The sequence below is a fragment of the Diceros bicornis genome, chromosome 4 (assembly GCF_020826845.1).
Source record: "Diceros bicornis minor isolate mBicDic1 chromosome 4, mDicBic1.mat.cur, whole genome shotgun sequence".
NCBI lineage: Eukaryota > Metazoa > Chordata > Mammalia > Perissodactyla > Rhinocerotidae > Diceros > Diceros bicornis.
The window spans coordinates 12,400,852-12,420,158 of NC_080743.1; the positions used below are offsets into that span (position 1 = coordinate 12,400,852).

Here is a 19,307-nt window from a genome sequence, read left to right on the forward strand (position 1 = left end):
ATGGAATAACACACAGACATTAAAAATGTTCATAAAGATTACATAATAACATAAAAAATGCTTACATATAACATTAAGGATAAAAAGCAGAATACAACATCTTAGAAAACTATGACAACATAACTTTCTAAATTCTAAGTTTATAAATAAAAAGCCTGACCCAATATTGAAAGTGATTTTTGTATGTGTGATAAATCTATGGGGTAATTTTTTAAAACTACTTTTCTCTATTTTCTAAATGTAATTTCATGTTATTTTATAAGTTGCTTATGAAAAATAAACACTGATAAAGAGACTTGGTACATATATTAGAGCATAAGAAAGATAGTTACAAGCCTTGCCATCTAGTATTGAACCTGCCTTAATAAAAAGATGATAAAATGTTTTACAATTATAGATGTTATCAAGTCAAGAATACAGGTTTCCCATATATTTGAGAAAAATAATAAACCAACACAGTTTTCATTTCACAAATCTAGAAAAAATCCCACTATGTTCCAGGTGACATGATCCTAGTCCAACATCTCTGCTTCTATCCATCGTTTAATTACAGCCGACAGCCCATTATGTGCGTCTTACTTTACAAAAAGATATCTACTTACACAAATCCAGGTAAACAATCTAGTTTTCTGAAGTGGAAAGAAAAGAACTAATAATAATAATGTCAATGTTACTATTGAACTTTAACATCTCTACTTTTTTTGACTAGCAGCTTGCCAAATTGTACAAATTTTCTAGGTTATACATTACATGTACCAGAATTGAGGAATGAAATCTAAGATCAACAACTTGAATTATTTTATAAAAGTTTCAAACATATTTTAACAAGAATCTTAACTCATATATGGCAAAATCTTTTTGAAAATGTAGGGGGTCTTTGTAGTATAATTCTAGGGCAGAGGTTGGCAAACTTTTTCTGTAAAGGGCCCACAGTAAATTCTTAGGGCTTTGTGGACCATAGGGTCTCTGTTGCAACTACTTAACTCTGCCCTTGTAGTGCAAAAGCAGCCATTGATAACATGTAAATGAATGAGCATGGCTCTGTTCCAATTTAACTTCATTTTCTGACACTTAAATTTGAATTTAATATAATTTTCACATGTCAACACATATTCTTCTTTTGATATTTTCCAATCATTTAAAAAAAAAAATTTTAAAAACATCCTTAGCTCACAGCAATACAAAAAAAATGTGGTGGGCCCGATTTTGCCCGTGGGCTGAAGTGTGTCAAACTGTTCATTCTAGAGTTATTTTTGATAACTTATTCAAAGGTCACATCCCTTGCTATACCTCACTGTCTGGAATGCAGTAATCCTTCTCCATTCTGCCTTCAAAGTCTTATCTAAACTTTCAAGTCTTCCTCAAACACCTCCTTCATGAAAACTTTCAAGGTGAAACCAAATGAGACTTTTCCTAGAAACTCCACGGCATTTGTACCTTGTCTGGTTTTACTTATGACTACTGACCTTTGTCCAGTTATCGGCGTGCCAAGCCTTCCTCTTAACATCTTATGGGCAGAACCCTCTCTTACACATTTCTTATTGGCCATGGTGCCCTGCACATAGTAGAAGGTTAATAGTAATGGTTGAATTGAAAGATAACTATTCAACATCCTCACTTCCTAGACGTAGACCCCAGTGGTTTAATAACAGCTTTTAATGTCCTAGAAGAAATATTACAGACATTTACTAAAGTATTCATAAGTTTTAAATACAGCTGGATTTTAGTACTATTAAAATGTGAAAACAAATTTATCTTGGAATCAAGAAGAATGCTCACCATGTTGGCAAGGGAGACAGATGAAAGAGCGGGGAAAGGATGGAGGTATGAGTTACAGGGCACAGGCAGCTATGTGAGAGCCAAGTATCTGGCAGGCACAATTCAACTGTCCACAAGACACAACTCAGTCCTTTAACTGTCCTCCTAAAGTTGAGAAAAGTATCAGACCTTCCATGTGTCTAAGGTACTGGGGCCTCATTATCCTGGGACACTTCTCACTCCTCCCATGTCAAATGGAACTGTCCTATACACCCCCTGGACGAGGAAGTTATGTGGTTTCAGAGAGCATCTCAAAGTCAAGTTTGGAATTTTCTATGAAATTTTTATGTTTTTATATAAATATAAATTCCTCTTGCACAGATACAATAGGAACTCTTTAGAAAATCTGAAATCACTCTGCCTGCATTCAAATCCTAGGAATGCTCCTTATTAGCTGTAGAATCCTTGACAATTAACCTCTCCAAGCCACGATTTTGTCATCTGTAAAAAAGAGAAATGATAATAGAACCTAACTCATGGGGATATTGGGCTGTTGTGAGAATTAGAGGAGTTAATGCCTATAAGTGTTTAGAACTAGCACACAGTAAGCACTAGCAGTGTTAGCTATGTCTATAGAAGTGCATATAGAGCTAGGAACAAATAGCATTGCTAGTATTAAATAACCTCTAAAAAGCCACACATACCCTTGCCTTCGGACACGTATTGTGTTTTATTTGATTCTTGAGATAGAATTACCATAGGAAGGGATTTACAGAAAATAGGAAACATGCTATAGAAGAATTTCAAGTAATTTTTAAAATGCAATAGAAGGAAAACAGCAAGCTGAAAATACATGTATGATTATGTGACAAAGAGAGAAATAGGACAACAATCGAATCGCTCTGGCATTATCACAATACTGTTTCTCAAGCTTTGGCAGAATGCAGGGACCAAAACCAGCTTCCATGCGTGGGGACAACGGCAGCCAACTCACTGGCCATACTTACCACCTTGCTCCACCCTAAGGGCACCTGCCTTTTTGTCCTTCACCTTCGCAGTGCTTCCTTCCCAAAGCTCACTCTTATCCGTTTCCCTTTCTTCCTTGGAAACATGTTCCCTCGATTTCTCAGATAAGCCCTCTGCAATCACTGGGGTTCCTTCCTCCGTTTCTTCTTCAAGAACATTCTCTAAGCTTTCCTCTGTTGGCAGAAGCTTGGTCTCCACATCTGCTTTTATCATTTCTTGGTCTTCAGTTTCAATTTCTAGGGAATCCACAATTGGAAGGTGGGATTTTCCTGGCTCATCATTTTCACTCAGCTCCTGTGAAGATGAACTGCTGGCACTTTCGCTTGGACTGTTTTCAGAGTGGGCTTCCCTGTTCCCCAGTGCAGATTCGTCTTCACTGCAACTAGAATACGGCTGACTTCTGGATGAGGCTGATGAAGCGGTTTTTACATCTACAAAAAATAAAAATGAAGACATCACTGTTTTTCCGTAAAGCAACTGATTTAATTGTGGGAATTATGTTAGTAACTAATCATATTAAAATTTTTAATATTGTTTAGTAGATTTGATACCCTTTTCCATATAGTCTAGATAATTGTCATGTTAAAGAAAAACCTATGTAATCTTTGAGTCCACAGAAGTTTTCAACAGGAAATCACATTTAACTGAAAACCAACTGTATTATTTTTTGAAAGCCATTTTATTGGGATACCTTTGTAAGCACCTATTTTGTTATATAAGAAATTGAAAAAGCTTTTACTTGTTCAGCAAGAGCACTTACTTAATTATCACCTTGGATAGCCACAGTATTCTCTGTGCATAAAATTTAAATTTTCATCGATTATAACACCCACCATACTAGTATACCCTGGTAGCTGGGTACAGTAAGAAAGTCTATGCATTTGCACAATACCTAGACATTTAAGAAATATTTTAAAGTGATGCTCTTGTGTGTGTGTGTATGTGTGTGTAGAAGGAAATATTGTCTTATTTCAGGCTTCCCTGAAGCAGACACTGAGATGAGGATTCTTGTGGAAGTGATGTATTAAGGATATGCTCCAGGAGAAACTCTTAAGAGTGTAGGGGAAGTAGGGCAGAGAGGGGAAGAAATCAATCAAAGGAGCTATTTCAAGCAACATCTCAACCTCAGCCTGATCCCATGGGGCCCTCTGAAGTCTAAATTACATTAGAATTTCCCTCCCTTGAGGAAAGAGTTGGGCTTTCATACTCTGCCCCAGTTAGACATGGCTACAGGCCACCTTACGGGGACATAAGTCCTTGGCACTTCCAGGCTCTTTGTGCCTGAGGGTGAAGCAACTCTAGCAGCCCAGGGCTGTCCTCTGAAGACGGCAGGGGGTGCAGCAGCTGGGAGACGGGCACACAGGATCGGTGAAAGATTCTGGGAGATCTAGGCAGTACACAGATGTGATGCTATCAATATCCAGTCTAGAAACTAAACCAGAGCCAAAAATGGTTTACACAAAAAACTTCTAAAAATCTCCAAGAAAGTACCATACACACTGAGTCTCTATAAGGAAGATGCATGGCCTAAAAGTCACCGCTCACATTGCAGGCCAGAGAAATACAAACTCGCTTTTGACTCTTTAACCAAGAAATCTGTGTTTATAATTGTTTTTATAGATATATTTCAAATTAAATATCCTACACTTAAATGCCGCCTAGCTTTCTTGTTTTCTCCTCTGTATGCTTCGCACTCTTCTTTCTGTTTCTTTTATTTCTGCGTGGCAGCTACATGGATGGCTGTAGCAGCTGGTGCAGGGTTTAAGGAAAGAAAAACCTGTCTTTGCTTTTATCCTCTCCTCTCAGTCCCTCCAGCCCCAACAGCTCTCCATGACAGGGCTTAGCATTTTAAGTATAGTCACAGAGACATATCCGTGTTTCCACAAAGATTCAAGAGATGCTCCACAGCAGTAAAAAACAAACTCTAAAAAGACTTTAAGCAACAGAACCCCTTAAGCACAATTCCATTTGCCCTTGTCTCCCAACTACCTTGACAGGCACCAGATGACCACTGTTTCTCAAAGGAATCACATACTTTAGCCACTCATTCTTTATCTCCAATTTATAAAATCTGGATATGTTGTCTCTGTAGGGAACAAAGCAGATCAAGGAAAGTTGTTCTCCATCTTATTTGTACTAGTTCAGAAACTTTAGGGACTACGAGCTCCTCCTCTCTGAAGCATCTCACATTTGTTTTTTTAAAAAAGAAAAACAACTGTTTGCTAGTGGTTTGATCGATGGCTTTCATTAACTGCACAATTAACTAGGACACAACGTTATACTTGTTTTGCACTTCCAAAAAATAGTCATCTCTACCATCTGAATATTGACATGCTGACTCTCACTTTTGGCTCTAAGAGTTGTTCACAGAATAAAAAAATGAGTGCTCCTCTATCTTTCTTCAGTAGCTTTTATTAATTGTATTATTTTATTTCAAAAGGCTGAAACACGCCCTGGTTCAATTTTGAGTCGGTCCTTTAGAGAAGAAAGATCAGGAGAATGAATGGCCTCAAAGTGGCGAGGGGACATGACCTCCCATATAAACTCATTTCAGCTTTCAAATCTCTCTTAACCTCACTGTATGATTTAGTTTCACTCTCATTTCTTACTCTCATTTTCATACAGACACTGGGGCAAGACTTCGGCTACAAAAAAGCTCAAAATGTTTTAGGACCATGGAATGGGATTTTCAACACTAACTTTGTTCTCTTAGAAATAAAGCAAGTTTTAATATAAAGGAAGTTTGAGGGCACATATGTAAATTTTGTTGTCATAAGGAGAGAAAAAGTTACCTTGGAGGCAGGTCGGTAAACAACTCAGCCTCCTACCCTCCTACCCAATTCCATTTGTCTCTGGACAGGCACTGATGGTGAAAGAATCTGCTCTTGGTCTTTAAGGTAAAGAAATGATCTGCGCTCGTTGCCTGAGTCCTTCGCCAAAGCCAGCAAGTTTGGTGCCATGTTTCCATGTCCTACGCAGGATCTCAGACTTTTCTCCACATTCAATCAGTCCCCAAATCCTTCCCTGTCTTCTCTTTCATGTCATTGATAACTATTCCTTCTTTTGCATCATTACTATTTCATGCAACATGAAATTAAGAGAAAATTATGTGTTTTTCTGTAAGATAAACCTAGGTGTTCCAATCATGACTCAGCTACTTTTTAGCTTTGACTTTGGCTGTGCTACTTAACTTCTCTAAGCCTCTGTTTTCTTGGCTGTAAAATGGAGATAATTCTACTTGCTTTCCATAAGTCATTGTAGAAATTACATGAGAAAAATTTTCACCCAATCCAATCAAATAATCCTTTCTCTATGATTTTAAGTCATTTTCCCTCTATTAAATCATATATGGAGGATATTCTAATAAATTTCTTTCTCATGATTCCACCCTGTACATTATATTAAGAACAGTAATCACAGTTACCATTTATTGAGGGAAAAAAGATAAAACCTGATGAAGATTATGCACTTACTATGTACCAAATAATGAGGTAAGCATTTTACAAACATCTCATTTAATCCCGTAGAATAGTTATTTATCTTCTTTTCCTACATCTAGAACATCAGGCCCAAAGAAGTTACATAATGCTCAATGTCCACTAGCTATAAAGTAGCAAGGTTTGTGAAACACTTCTTTTGTAATGACCCACTGTAGTAAAACCAAGACCCCTCTACCTGCCAAAAGGCCTTCAGACAGAAAGCTCCCACTGTCATGGACCCACCATTGCTTCTCTTAGCTAACCTTCCATTCTGTTTCTCAGAATGACAAATGGAAAATAGTTCTCTCCAAAATATCAGAACTAATGGAATTCATGGTCTGCCCTCCCTTTTATATCTCTATTGGTCATTCCTCATTTTGTTCACCACGTTAGCACCCAGACGGAGTCCAGTTAAAACACTCTGAGGCACACAATATGAAAACAAAGCAAAAGATAGCTGTCAAAATCTTTGGTTTATTTATAATACTGACCATGATACTATGTGTACCAAAATATTCACGTCATCTAGTGACTTGTTACTTAACAAATATTTACTGAACACTGTGTGGGCATTCACAAAAATTACCTATATATATATAGGAAATTATATATATATAATGTCAGTTACCTCCACTGATTTTAACCAGTGAAATTAAATCTCTACTGTTTATACTGCCTGCCTAGCCAACTTGATACACACCTGACAAAGGACACCGACCACACACACAGCCACAGTCAACACCAGTCCAGCAAAGTCAGGATGAGCTCTGCTCTCTCTCCTCATAGCTTAGGTTCTGAGTTGTCCTCCACCTTCCTACCCACTGACATAGATTCATTCATTCACTGAATGCACTAAATGAGCACCTCCTATGTGTCAGGCAATGTTCTAGGTATTGAAGACACAGAAAAAAAGGCAGGCCAGGTCCCTGCTTCTGCAGAGGTCACACACTCTAGACAGACACTGCCTCCCTTGGCATGAGCACAATAGCTCAAGTGCACATGTTCATGAAGGTATTTGTTCATTCTCCTCAAGTGACTGCAGATAGCGCTCCTAGAAGCGGTTGTTATTCGCGTATTGCACTCAGTAGCCATACTGTCCCTTTTGAACCAATTACAAGTCCTGACCTCAGTTTTCAATCGTTTCCTCACTCCCCTAGCATGGAGCACGGCTTTACTACAGTTTAAATTCGCCATTTTCTCCATTAGTGTCCCGATTCTAACTACTCTGTTTTCGGCCTACCAGCTTAAAGGCCATACAGACACCTTGATTAAAGTGCACAAATTTAAACACGTAAATTCAGTGAAATATTTAGATCACTTTAACGACATAGCGTGTATCCCAACCCAGTGGACCCAACACCCTTCTGAACTATAGTACAAATCGTATCTCTCTTTCCCTTTCCTTAGTCCAAGGGTTCAGCAAAATCTGCATAAATGCTGCTCCTATGTTCTTCAAATTAGCCATGACACATGAATTTATATACCCTACTATTACTTGTATTAATAGTTCTATCTTGATTATACTCATGAGTTCATAAAAAAATGTTTATATTGTGTATTAGATAGTGTGGTTCAGTCAATATTTTCATGTACAATAATGCCTAATTAGACAAGTGCTTTGTACTCAATCAATATTGTAGAATAAGTGTATGCTTAATGAAAATAGAAGTAGAAATCATTAAATCCCAGCTATGAACAGTGACTAGTTATTTGTCTTAGGGAGAGCATATGTCCTCCTGCTGATAATTCATTCACTCAATTAATCAATGACACAAATATATACATTACTTTGTAAGGATAAATATCTAAAGGTAAATGCAGATATAGTAGGAGGAGAAGAAAAAATTTAAAAAGCTTAAGAGTTCCTCCATATTTACCTTTAACTATACTTTCTAGACATTAAAATGCATACCTAAAATACTGAGAATATAACCAAATCATGCGTCACAATGTGCTGCCTAAGTCTTTTTACACATATCCATTAATCTAGTCAATCAGCCGTGCATTTCACAAGACTTTCTTGGGTGTCTCAGTAGTGCCTTACTATGTACAAGGCAGATTCAAAACTCAAGAGAAACACCTCATAGAAAAGTATTTTATGTGAATGAAAAGATGATGCTGCATTTAGGTATTTACCTGAAAGCCATGACTTTTTACTTCAAGAATTGAAAAGTGACTATAGATTGAATAATTCTTACCATTAAGAAAAATTCAAGTTTGACTAATTATGCAAAAATCACACATATGCTACTCTGACTAGAAGGCCACAGACAATCTTCCCCTAATTGTCTGTGGCCCGAGGAGCAGACAAGTGACACTGAGTCCACAGAGCGTGTTCTCACAGTGCGTTTCATTTCACCACAGAAGGAGCAGCTTCCCTCAGGCTTCTCTTCAAGCCCGCGGTCAGGCCGAGAAATAATGAGTGAGATGCTTAAGTGCGTGAGTCAAGTAAACCATAGTTTTGTGATTCTGGGATTTTAAAAGTCTATAAGGTTTACTTCTTCAATAGACTGAAAAATAGCACAAGTGAAATATCTTTCTTACTAGAAAAAAAACTATTTGCTTTAAGTCTTCTTTTCTTTTCTCCATATTGTGGGAACAGGTTTTCTCTCAGCTCTTTCTCATGAGGAGCTACTTGGTCTTTACCTCTCACTCATAGGCACTATCATCCAAATTGCCCATAAAAGTCTAAAAGTATCTTCTCAGCCACATGACACTTTTCCCCTCAACCTTTATAACATTCATCTATGACAATATCTTTTCAACTGGTGAATTAGCACCTGGGGTTGCCAACACAAATGCAGAGAAAAGGAAGCTGTCGTTCTTTTTAAACGATGGTGAGTCTCACACATCATTCCTAAAGCAGGGTCCTCTCTTAGTCAGCTTTCAGTCTGCAGCACTCCATCACTCAGGGGCTGCTCAGCACAGTGTATTCATCAAGGCGGCCGATGCAATTGTTAGCCGGCAGTTTAAATGGGGCCGACTTGTCACAAGAGTGACAGCCCGGGCAATTGTTTGCCCTCTGGGAACAGGTGCAGGCAGGTTCAAATGAAACACATCCAAATACTAACAGCAAGATTCTTAATCATGTCAATAAAAGGGATGTACTGGTGTCTGGGATTCAGTGGTCACAATATGCCTCTTACACTTTTGAAGATGAAATGCTGTCTGGTTTTTCAATAGAGAGTTCCAAGGAATCTATCATGTCATTATTATTTTTAATACATGCTTCTTGTTTGCTGGATGAAATTTCTAATTCTGATACTCCACATGCTAAAAGGCATATTTTTGAACAAAACAAGGTCAGGTTATCAAAATAAAGAGACGGAAAATAAAAGAGCCTGGAGGTGTAAAAACGAAACAGTAATAAGCAATGAGATTTTATTTCAGAATAATGGCAAAGTTTTAATGTAAATACCAAGGAGGCAAAAGAGCTCTTAAAAAGGATAGCTTAATAACGTTATTATCGAAATGACAAGATAAAATAGTTGGCCAATTTAATTTTTGGCTCCAAAATTTCCCAACATTTGTGGACTAGATTTTATATGTTCTGATAGCTTTCATTGCATACCTATTTAAAATATTCTATGTTCTATATCTATATAATGCCGCTAACTCTATACAATTTTTTTCAATAAAATTCCAACGACAATTGAACAGCACAAATGTAACTAGCTATCATGGCACTAACAAAAGCACCTTAGTATTCTTGGTGTTAAAACAATTAACTAATTGCTTAATATTCACAAACTATCTTTTAGGAAATAACTTCTGTGAGGAATAACAGAGACAACATACTGTCTTAGCTTTCATAGTGTAATTAATTTGTGTGCTATGACATTGTGTAATTAACTTGAGGGGCAAAAGTTAACACACATGAACAATAAGTGAAAAATGAACTACTGAATGATGGAGTTTCTAAAATAAAGAGCTCAATGAAGGCTGCCAAAATAGAAGAGTGCCATGGAGGAGAAGGATGATGAGCCAGAACTGAGCAAAAGGCCGGGGAATGGGAAAGGAAGTCCATACAGAGAAGAGAAGGTTAAATTTGGGTAAATTTAGAAACCCATTTTTATTTCCTCTGTTTCAAAACCAAAAAAACAGTGGCTAGAGAATAGGATAAGGTAAAGAGCTCAAGATAAATGCCTCTAAAATGTATATTCTTAAGGAAGCAAAATTCTTGTTTTGGGGGGATTTGTTTTAATTTTAAATAAGTGGATATTTTCTGATTTGGAGAAATGTTACATTGTTTCTCCAAAATCCAGGCTCTGAAGTTGGTTAATGTTTGCATCTTGGCTCCACCACTTTCTGGCTGTGTGAGTTACTTAATCTCACCATTTCCAAGTTTATTTACTGGTAAAATGGAGATAAAAAGAAAAAGTACCTGCTTTTTGAGGTTGTTTAAGGTAAATCAGATAATTTATGTAAAATATTTAGCACAGGGCTTAGCACAAAATAGTCTTAATAAGCAATACCTAAAAGATGCCTTTCCAAAAGTAGGATTCCAATTATTTATATGCAAGCAGTAGTCAATGTTAAAGTTCACCTATCGCTGTCAGTTATTCAATAATTACAGCTCTAAATGATTAAAGCTTTCCCTCCAAGGAAGATCTAAGTACTGCCTATATCCTTCTCTGTTTGAACATAAAAAAATTACTCTGCTTTAGAAAACATCCGTTTGATCCCAAGAAAGCAAGGTGATTATGCAGCACAAAAATAATCCCCCAATGACCACACATTGAAAGAATGTACTGAATCTTCGTGAAATCAACACTTGATAATTGCCCACCATTACTAAAGAAACAAAAAAATTGAGTCCTTTGTGTTTTGAACCAGTTATATTCATATGCAAACACATTTTCAACTTCTTCCAGGTTCCAGTCACTTGTATAGTTTCTTTAAAATTACCCACTCAGGTGACATCACTTTTCCATTGAAGTCTTTAACTTTCTCTATGTCATATAGGAATACAAACTTAAATCCAATATAAAGGTAAATTTATAGAGAATTTACAGAGAAATTTATAGAGAAAAGAGCTTACATATTAGGCATGTCTAGAAACACAAAATGTAAGTATTAAGAGAAATTACAGAAAAGGTCTAGTTTAAGACTACAAAAAATATTTCAATGTCTGACCTTACTATTGAGCAGTTCTTTCAACTATAATAAAAATGGCAGCAAATCTTGTTTTCAAATTTGCTGAAAGTTAACATCATTCTAATTTTTCACATTGTGCTTCACTCTTTACTTTGACTGTCAGGAAGCTCAGGGTCAAATTTTTAGTTCAAGTATAGTCATGCTCCCGTCTACAGTCCCTAGTAAAATTATCTTCTCTTTTACTCTAAACAATTTGTGCTCTCTATTTTATTGTGTTGATATGTGTGCATGAAATTTTAGAATATGTTTGCTTGGGTTCCTTTTTGAAGAAAGTGTAACTGTAAACTATTTGCTCTGGTGATTACTTGATTACTTAATTTACTCTTACTTTATATTATTTTAATATATTTCTTGAATTCAAAAATTTAAGATTTTATACAGAAAAAAAATTGAGAGGTGGAAAGAATGGGGAAAATGGACAGTAATTCAAAAAATCATTGTGATATGATCTCATCCTCCAGTCTAAAGCAAACTACAGAGACATACACATACTTACATATAAAAGAGGGTTATTGCTATTACTGGTATATGATCCAAATGTACCAGGGAAGATCTTTGATTGACTAAGAACCACAGAGCCTTGGCCAAACTCTTTTATGGGACAAAGCAGGAAATGGGTTCCTTCTTTGACTAGACATTATTTCAGTGAATTAGGTCTTCAAAAAGGTCTTAAAAATTTAAAATAGGCCTCAGATGATGAGGGCATCTTTCTCAGAGTCAATTTAGGCTTAAAGATTGTGAGGGGCCCACCTCTGCCAAGAGAGAGAATCCTTCCATGAAACTAATATGGCAGCATCCTATGTTAAGGTAAGTTAAGAAGAAAAAAAAATGGAGCTCCAGCAGGAATCTTTGACTTTCGCTTTAACTGACTAGGACGTAATTTTCAGTTTTCCAAAGCCACAAAATGGTGTGTGTGTGTGTGTGTGTGTGTGTGTGTGTGTGTGTGTTTAAGAGGGGATAGTTTGGGATTTTTTTTAAAAAAAGTAGTAACTTTCTAAGTAAACAGACAATGTTGTCACTGCGAGCTTTACCTAACACCCTGCTGAAAAATCCCATCAAACTAAGGAAAAAGAAAGGATTAAAGAGTGACTCCAGAATTTGGATATCTACGGATTGATTGACCAGCATCCCTGTGTAGGGAACGGAACTAGGCTCTAAATATTCCCTTAAAAGAGGATTAGCGCATTAAATATGAGGAAAAGAAAAGTAGGAAGCACACTCGCTAAACAGTCTGTGTCACGTGATAAGCCGAACAACTTGCCTTGTTTATCTTCTTCTGATTCACTCTCAGAGGGTCCATTACCTTCATCTTTCACATTGTCATCAGCATCTGGTGCCTCCTGCCACAAGGTTTCACTCTCCTTTCTGGGGTCTGAGTTATCTTTTTCATCATCCCAGGGTGACTTTGACATTCCATTCATTTGATCATCAGCCCGTCCTTCCTCATTAGCTTTCTCATCTTGTTTCTCCTCATCTGCTTCAAAATCTTCTTCATATTCTGAGAAAAGCAAATCCCCACTGTGAGAATGAAAATAGAATCCCTGATACTTAACCCACTTCACTTTAATGAGAACTTTGACTCCATTATCCCCTCTTCTCTCAGCCTTTCTTCGCTTCTTTTTCACACAATTAGAGAACATGGAAAACTAACAGCGATGATCAAAGATTGTAATCAGTTACATACACAAGAGCACAAAAGAAATGAAGCTTCAAATGACAAGCCTGAAACCTAATAAAAGTTCATTTACAAATGGACATCATCATCTACAATAACCAAAATGGACAAGAGAAGAACTTGATAGAAAACAATACATTAGAAATAAATTAAAAATGAAGAGAACAGGATTATAATAATGAAAGTTAATTTGGAGACCCAGTGAGGTCATATTTCATAGGAAGAATGTTCAAAATATTTGGATATCAAGTTAATGAATAGTGAAGTGGAAAAATTCAATTAATCAAGTCCAAAGGACCTGAGAAGTAACACTGTGAATAGCACATTCTTTGAGAACCAAATGGACATCAAGAAAAGGCATTGTGAAGGATTCTATACCTAGCTCAGAACTGAAATCATATGCATTATTCATCCCTACAATCAATAAAATAATTACATTCCAAGGATAAAAATTCTTATAAAATAGAATATTCTTGTCACAGCCACTAATTTGCTTCATTCCCTACAGAGGTGCAACAAATCTATAGCAGAAAAAGAAAACTGTCACATCAGATAAACTCCAGCTGTTCCTTGTGGTTATAATTTTTCACCTTTCATATTTAATTGTTCCCCTTTTTGCTTCCACCAAAAACTAAAAAATCTTGAAGTGACAACATGCCAGGGATAGACAGCAAAATGATTTCATGCAGAACCAATTAAGCAAATAAACAATTCTCTGTAAAATAAAAATTACAGGAAAAATAAAGCTTCCCCTATTATGTGTGTTTTAGTTATTAGATATTCTGGTTTCTTTTCCACTGGTGGGGGCCTCTCGGGTAATTAATTGAGAGCTATCCACCCTGCTGCAATGAAAGAAACTTAATTTAGAAATACATGCCCTGTGCATACGAAGAAACCTCTGTAAATGCAGAGCATGTATGAGGGAGATGTAAGAGGAAAAGTGAACTCAGAAACTGTAACGAAGAAAGGCAAACAGAGAATTCATCACAAGAATGTTTTCATGAAAGAGATTTAATATGGGGAACAAGAAATGTGAATTATTATCAGTAAAACAAAATTATAAAATAAGAAAGAAGATGAAGAATTTGGTTTATATTGCATGAAGCAAACGGAAAATACTAAGAAAAACATGTATTTTGATCCAGATATTTCAGGCCAAGTAATAGGATAGTTCCTGACTTGTTCCAGTCAGCTGTCAATCAATAAGCCTTTATTGAGACTCTTCTATGTGAAAGAGGATAAAACTGCAAGCTAAAAGACATTACAATAACACAACCCCTGCCATCAAGGAATCTCCACTTTTGTTGAGGAAATAATATGTAGGTACACAAGAGATATTATACTCAGTAGTTTTTATACATGGTCCTCAGTAATGTTAGTTTCAACACTACTGGGCTCGATTGCTATGGATTTTTATAAAGGATTTATGATTAATTATGTGAAATAATGTCAAATGAGCGAAATGGAATCATAGTAGGGCAGAATGTCATTTGGAGATCATGGAAGACTTCGTAAAAGGAGGAGTTTAGGTGAGCCACAGAATACAGAGAGATACATATACCACTTGACAGATATTTGTGACTGTCACAGGATAAGCAGGAGGCCAGACAGAACATGAGTGAATTGCTGCAATTCCATCAATAGTATCACATAGTGGTGAAACATGAGGGGTTTGGAGTCAGGCAGTCAGGTATCAAAGTCCCAGTTAAAATACTAACTAGCTGTGTGACCTTAGGCAATTTGCTTAACATCTTTAAGCTTCAGTTTTTTCATCTGTGACATGGTTAGTACCAGCATCACAAAGCTGTGGTGAGTATTAAAAGCAGGAATCTTGGGAACATGCTTAGTCCAGTGCCATGGATAGGAGGTGCCTAATAAATATTACGGATTAGTAGTAACAGTGATTGTGATTGGGCACGGAGGGAGTTAGTCATAGAACAGGAGAAATCACACACAATATGTGCTCTGTTGACAGCAACAAACTTTAATAGAGACACTTGATTAAAATCGGAGACGTACAAGTGTCCACAATTAGAACACAATTACAGCAATTATTGAAGCAGAGCATAAAATTGAAGGAACATGTAGTGAACCACAAGAACAGTCCCTGCATCCTATTTTACAGGAGCTTCTGTGTTTTCTCTCAAAATATGAAATTCAAGGCTGCCCTGGCTTTGTTCTACCTACCACCATCACCACATCTAAATAGGAGCCTTCTATTAACTACGAGCACTGTATTAGCATTGTAGCTCACAGCACCCCTCCTCTGTGTCATCTACTCGTGTCTTCAATGTGAATGAACTGGTGGCGTGCTTTCTGGATTCCTTTTCATAATTTCTTCTGTTTCCTCCATCTCATCTTCCTTCTTCCAGAGAATTTAATTAGCTTGTTTATCGTCCTCACTAATGAGGAAGTGAGTCAATATGAGGTCAACATCAATCCAGCTGCAACCCTCCCTCGCTGACCTCCACTCAAGCTTCTCTGCCCTGACCATCAGCAGCTGTTCTGCAGACAGCTCAAGCCTGGCTGTAGCTATTTCCTCTTCTTTTTTTTTTTTTTTTTTTTTAAATAGAAATGGGCATTTAAAGTCCATTAACTAGCCAACACTGAAGAAAGATCTTGGGAAAAGCTGTATTCCAGGCATAAAGTACGCTACGCATAGCACTGGCCATGTTAGTTTAAGAAAGAAATGAAGAAAATGAAAAGTGTCTGTTGAATGTGGCTTTACTAAACCTACATGTCTTGAAAGTAAAAATGCAATCCATTTGTTAATCTCGCTGCTGCTACTGTTGCCATAGATATTTTTAATTCTCAGTCTAAGATAAGAATAAAACTATAAGGGATCACGAGAGAGGTAAACTGGGTCAAAGTGTTATGAGTGAAATGTTTAAGATAGTCACATTCTTTCAGTAATAAATAAACAGGAAGTCCCGTGCTATAACAGCTCTGTAGTTGTTCTCTGGATTTCTGAACCCCTTGGGCAGCAGCGAGATGCAGTGAGGAAGGAGAGACATGGTATCTGCCCCTTTCCTAGTGCCAGCCCCTCCACAGTTCATCCCAGCCCATGGCTACTGCACCTCTACTCCAGGCTTTGTCTCTCGGGTGTAAGGGGGACACTCGGGCAGCTCCTCCTTGCTGATTCTTTGGACATATCACCCACAACCAGGTAACATCAGGGATGACTTGCACAGAATAGGAGGTTGGACAGTATTTGAAAGTCTGGGCTTTGGAATTAGACAAGCGTGCGATTGAAGACTAGCAGAGTACGCCACTCCAAAATATGCCACTTTGGCATAAGGATTATTTTGAGCTGAAGGCAATTGAGAAGTAGTAAATACAAGCAAAGCTCTCTGCCCTCCCTTTATTTGCCTAAAAGCAGGACACAAATTTGTGGAGGTGTTCTCCCTCACCGCTCTCCCAGGAGGACAGAAGTTAATTATAGGAGACAACTCTGGACTCTTATCAGCCCAGAGATGGCACCAGAGGAATCAACATTACAAACCTCACCAAAACTAGCCCTTATCTACCGTTAGCTTCCCATATATTGGCCTCCCCACAATTTGCTGCCCCTAGAAACTCAAAGTCCTTTTCCTTTGTCTTGTCACTTCTCTAAAAATTTATTGTTCTTTTGTTAAGATGCTATAATAAGCCCAAGTTCTAACCACCTCTTTGAGTTACTCAGCTCTGAGTGCTCTCATGTCTATGTGTGATGTACATGCTAATCAACTTCTGTTTGCTTTTCCTTTTTGAATCTCTTTTGTCAGTCTAATTCACAAGAACCCAGCCAATGAACCTCAGATGGGCAGCGGAAGAACAGTTTTTCTTCTCCTACAGTATGAATCCTAGTTTGCTACTTTCCCTTTGTATGTCTCAGCATTAGTTTCCCAACCTGTAAAATGGAGGGGGTAATAGTATCTACCACATGGAATGATGAGGATAAAGTGAAATAGTGTGTGGAAAGGGCTTGGTCCAGTACTCAGTGCCTGGTACTTTTATTATTATTATTAATTACTACTGTATATATGAATGTGTGTGTGTGTATGTGTATAGAGACAGAGAGAGAGACGGGGAGAGAGGGAAGGAAAGAGAAAGAAAGAAGAGGCGGCGGAAGAAGAAGAGAAAGGGGAGGGGAGGGGAGGGGACGGGAGGGGGGAGGAGGGGAAAGGAGAATAAGAAAGCACGAAAGGCAGACAGATAGGCTCCAGGACCCCAAGCTTGCGTCAACTGTCTTTAGTTATGGAATACTCCATCACCATATAATCATATAGGTTGTGCCTACCTGATGCCAAAGCATTGATTTCTCCACAGCAAGTACATTCAAATACTAAAAAGGAAACAGGCAAAATTCTGTTTGGTCAAAATGCTGTCTCTGCAGAAGTGAACAGGGCCTCTGGCTCACACAGACATAACTGCCCTCCCCTCGTCCCCCCACAAGCACCTCAACCCCTCTAGACTTAGGCCTGTCCTCCTCTGAGGTAGGTGACACAGGACTCCATGCAAAACAGTGCGGGAAGGCGGTCGGGGATTCCTCACAAGCAACAGAGTTGTCTAAAGACCAGAACTGAGAACAACATTTAATAGATATTTTTGCAATTTTAATAAATGCATTTTAAAGACTTAAGAAAAGCAACAACAAAAGAACCAGTGTTATCCATTACCATATTTAAATATATTTTCCTGGTCATCCTCCCAAACATCTTGTCCTGGTTTTCCTCTTAGTTCCATTTCTTCTACAGCAGTTCTCACTTCTCTGAACCCTGGTTTTTCTTCCTGAGCTGAAGAAATGACTGAAGCAGAAGTTTTGCTCCCCTCCATCTCATTCCTTCTTGGTATCAGGTACTCTCTATCCTTCCTCAGTTTCCCCTCACCCTTCTTCAGGTCTTCTCTTTTCTCAATACTCTTTTCTTTCCTAGGTTTTGGTGACACTGGTTTTTTGTCAAGGCCCATTGCAATAATGCACCTGTGAAAAATATTAACATAATGTGTTTATTAACCTTTATATATAGCACCTCAAAGCTTCTTAAATCACTTATTTCTTATTCTAGTAAGAAATTTTATAAGAAATATTTTTATTATAGTACACATAGTTAAAAATAAACTATTTTCTCTTTATTAATACTAAAATCTTGTAAATGGACCAACTAATTTTTAATAATTTTACCCACAATAATAAACAAGGAAAGAAAACAAAAATTAAGAACTATAGTCTCAAAATAAAATTTGTGACTTAAAGCATATTTTTGGCCTTATAACAGAAACTAATACATATATATCATTCAGGTCCTTAAATGAGAATTATGTGATAAAAGAACATTCAGGTTTATAATCACAGAGAAGCTGAGATAAAAATAATCAGAAGAAGAAAGACGCCATTCAGTCTTTAACAATTTATTATTCCAACAACACAACAGCGAAAGACTTACATACAAGGTTGATGGTAAATAAAATATGATTGATTTTTTAAGAAACATACACAGTCAAATGTTCTTGGGCCCTTTAAATAAACACCTCAGGATCCTGCATGCTCATTTTAATGGAACTGTCACTACTGCTTTTAGAATGGCCTGTTGAAGCCTGTACCCCAATCTTTTGGTGATTTTTGCTGGCAATAAGCTTTTGTTCTTTGAAGACAGCAATAATTTGTAGAGGTCATAAAGTCATTCAAAGACAAATCTGGTGAATCAAGAAGATAATCTGAATGTATTAAGACATTAAAAAATATTTTTTAAATCAATTATAATAAAAGTAATGTGAATAAATTCTTTATAGCTTTTTTCCTATCTCTCAAGTTAATATTGAAATAAGAATTCCAATAATGATAGTAACACATACATTAATAAAAATGATGATTATGATAATAATAAGATTATTAAGCGCTCCCTCTGTGCCTAGCTGCTGGGTACTTTATACATTATCTTACAGGATTCATTACCCTACAGATCAATAAATTAAGAACTATCATCACCACTTTAAAAATGAGGAAACTGAGGCTGAAATGGTTCCATGACTTGCCCAAGTTCACCCAGTTAGTGATGGAGCTGGATTCCAGTCCAAGACTGTTAGATTCCATCACTTCACACTGAAGTACAACCATTTTGTTAGATCGCAGGTAGAGCCTCTCAGATGCCTAGTTACACAGACAAATGTTACACTGCTGGGCTTACCACCTCCTCACCAGAAACTAACACAACCTGGAGAAGCTGTCACCAAGG

The 19,307-nt window shown here is 37.2% G+C and overlaps 1 protein-coding gene across 1 annotated transcript in view; it reads right to left on the reverse strand.

The window, feature by feature from the left end:
- The window catches only part of ERICH3 (glutamate rich 3), a 100,075-nt gene that overhangs the window by 14,298 nt on the left and 66,470 nt on the right, over positions 1-19,307 (reverse strand). Inside the window, exons 10-12 of the mRNA XM_058538300.1 lie at positions 17,754-18,055; positions 12,682-12,918; positions 2,766-3,215 (exon numbers count right to left, since the gene is read on the reverse strand). Coding sequence (XP_058394283.1) covers positions 2,766-3,215; positions 12,682-12,918; positions 17,754-18,055 — 989 coding nt within the window. The remainder of the gene's footprint in view (positions 1-2,765; positions 3,216-12,681; positions 12,919-17,753; positions 18,056-19,307) is intronic.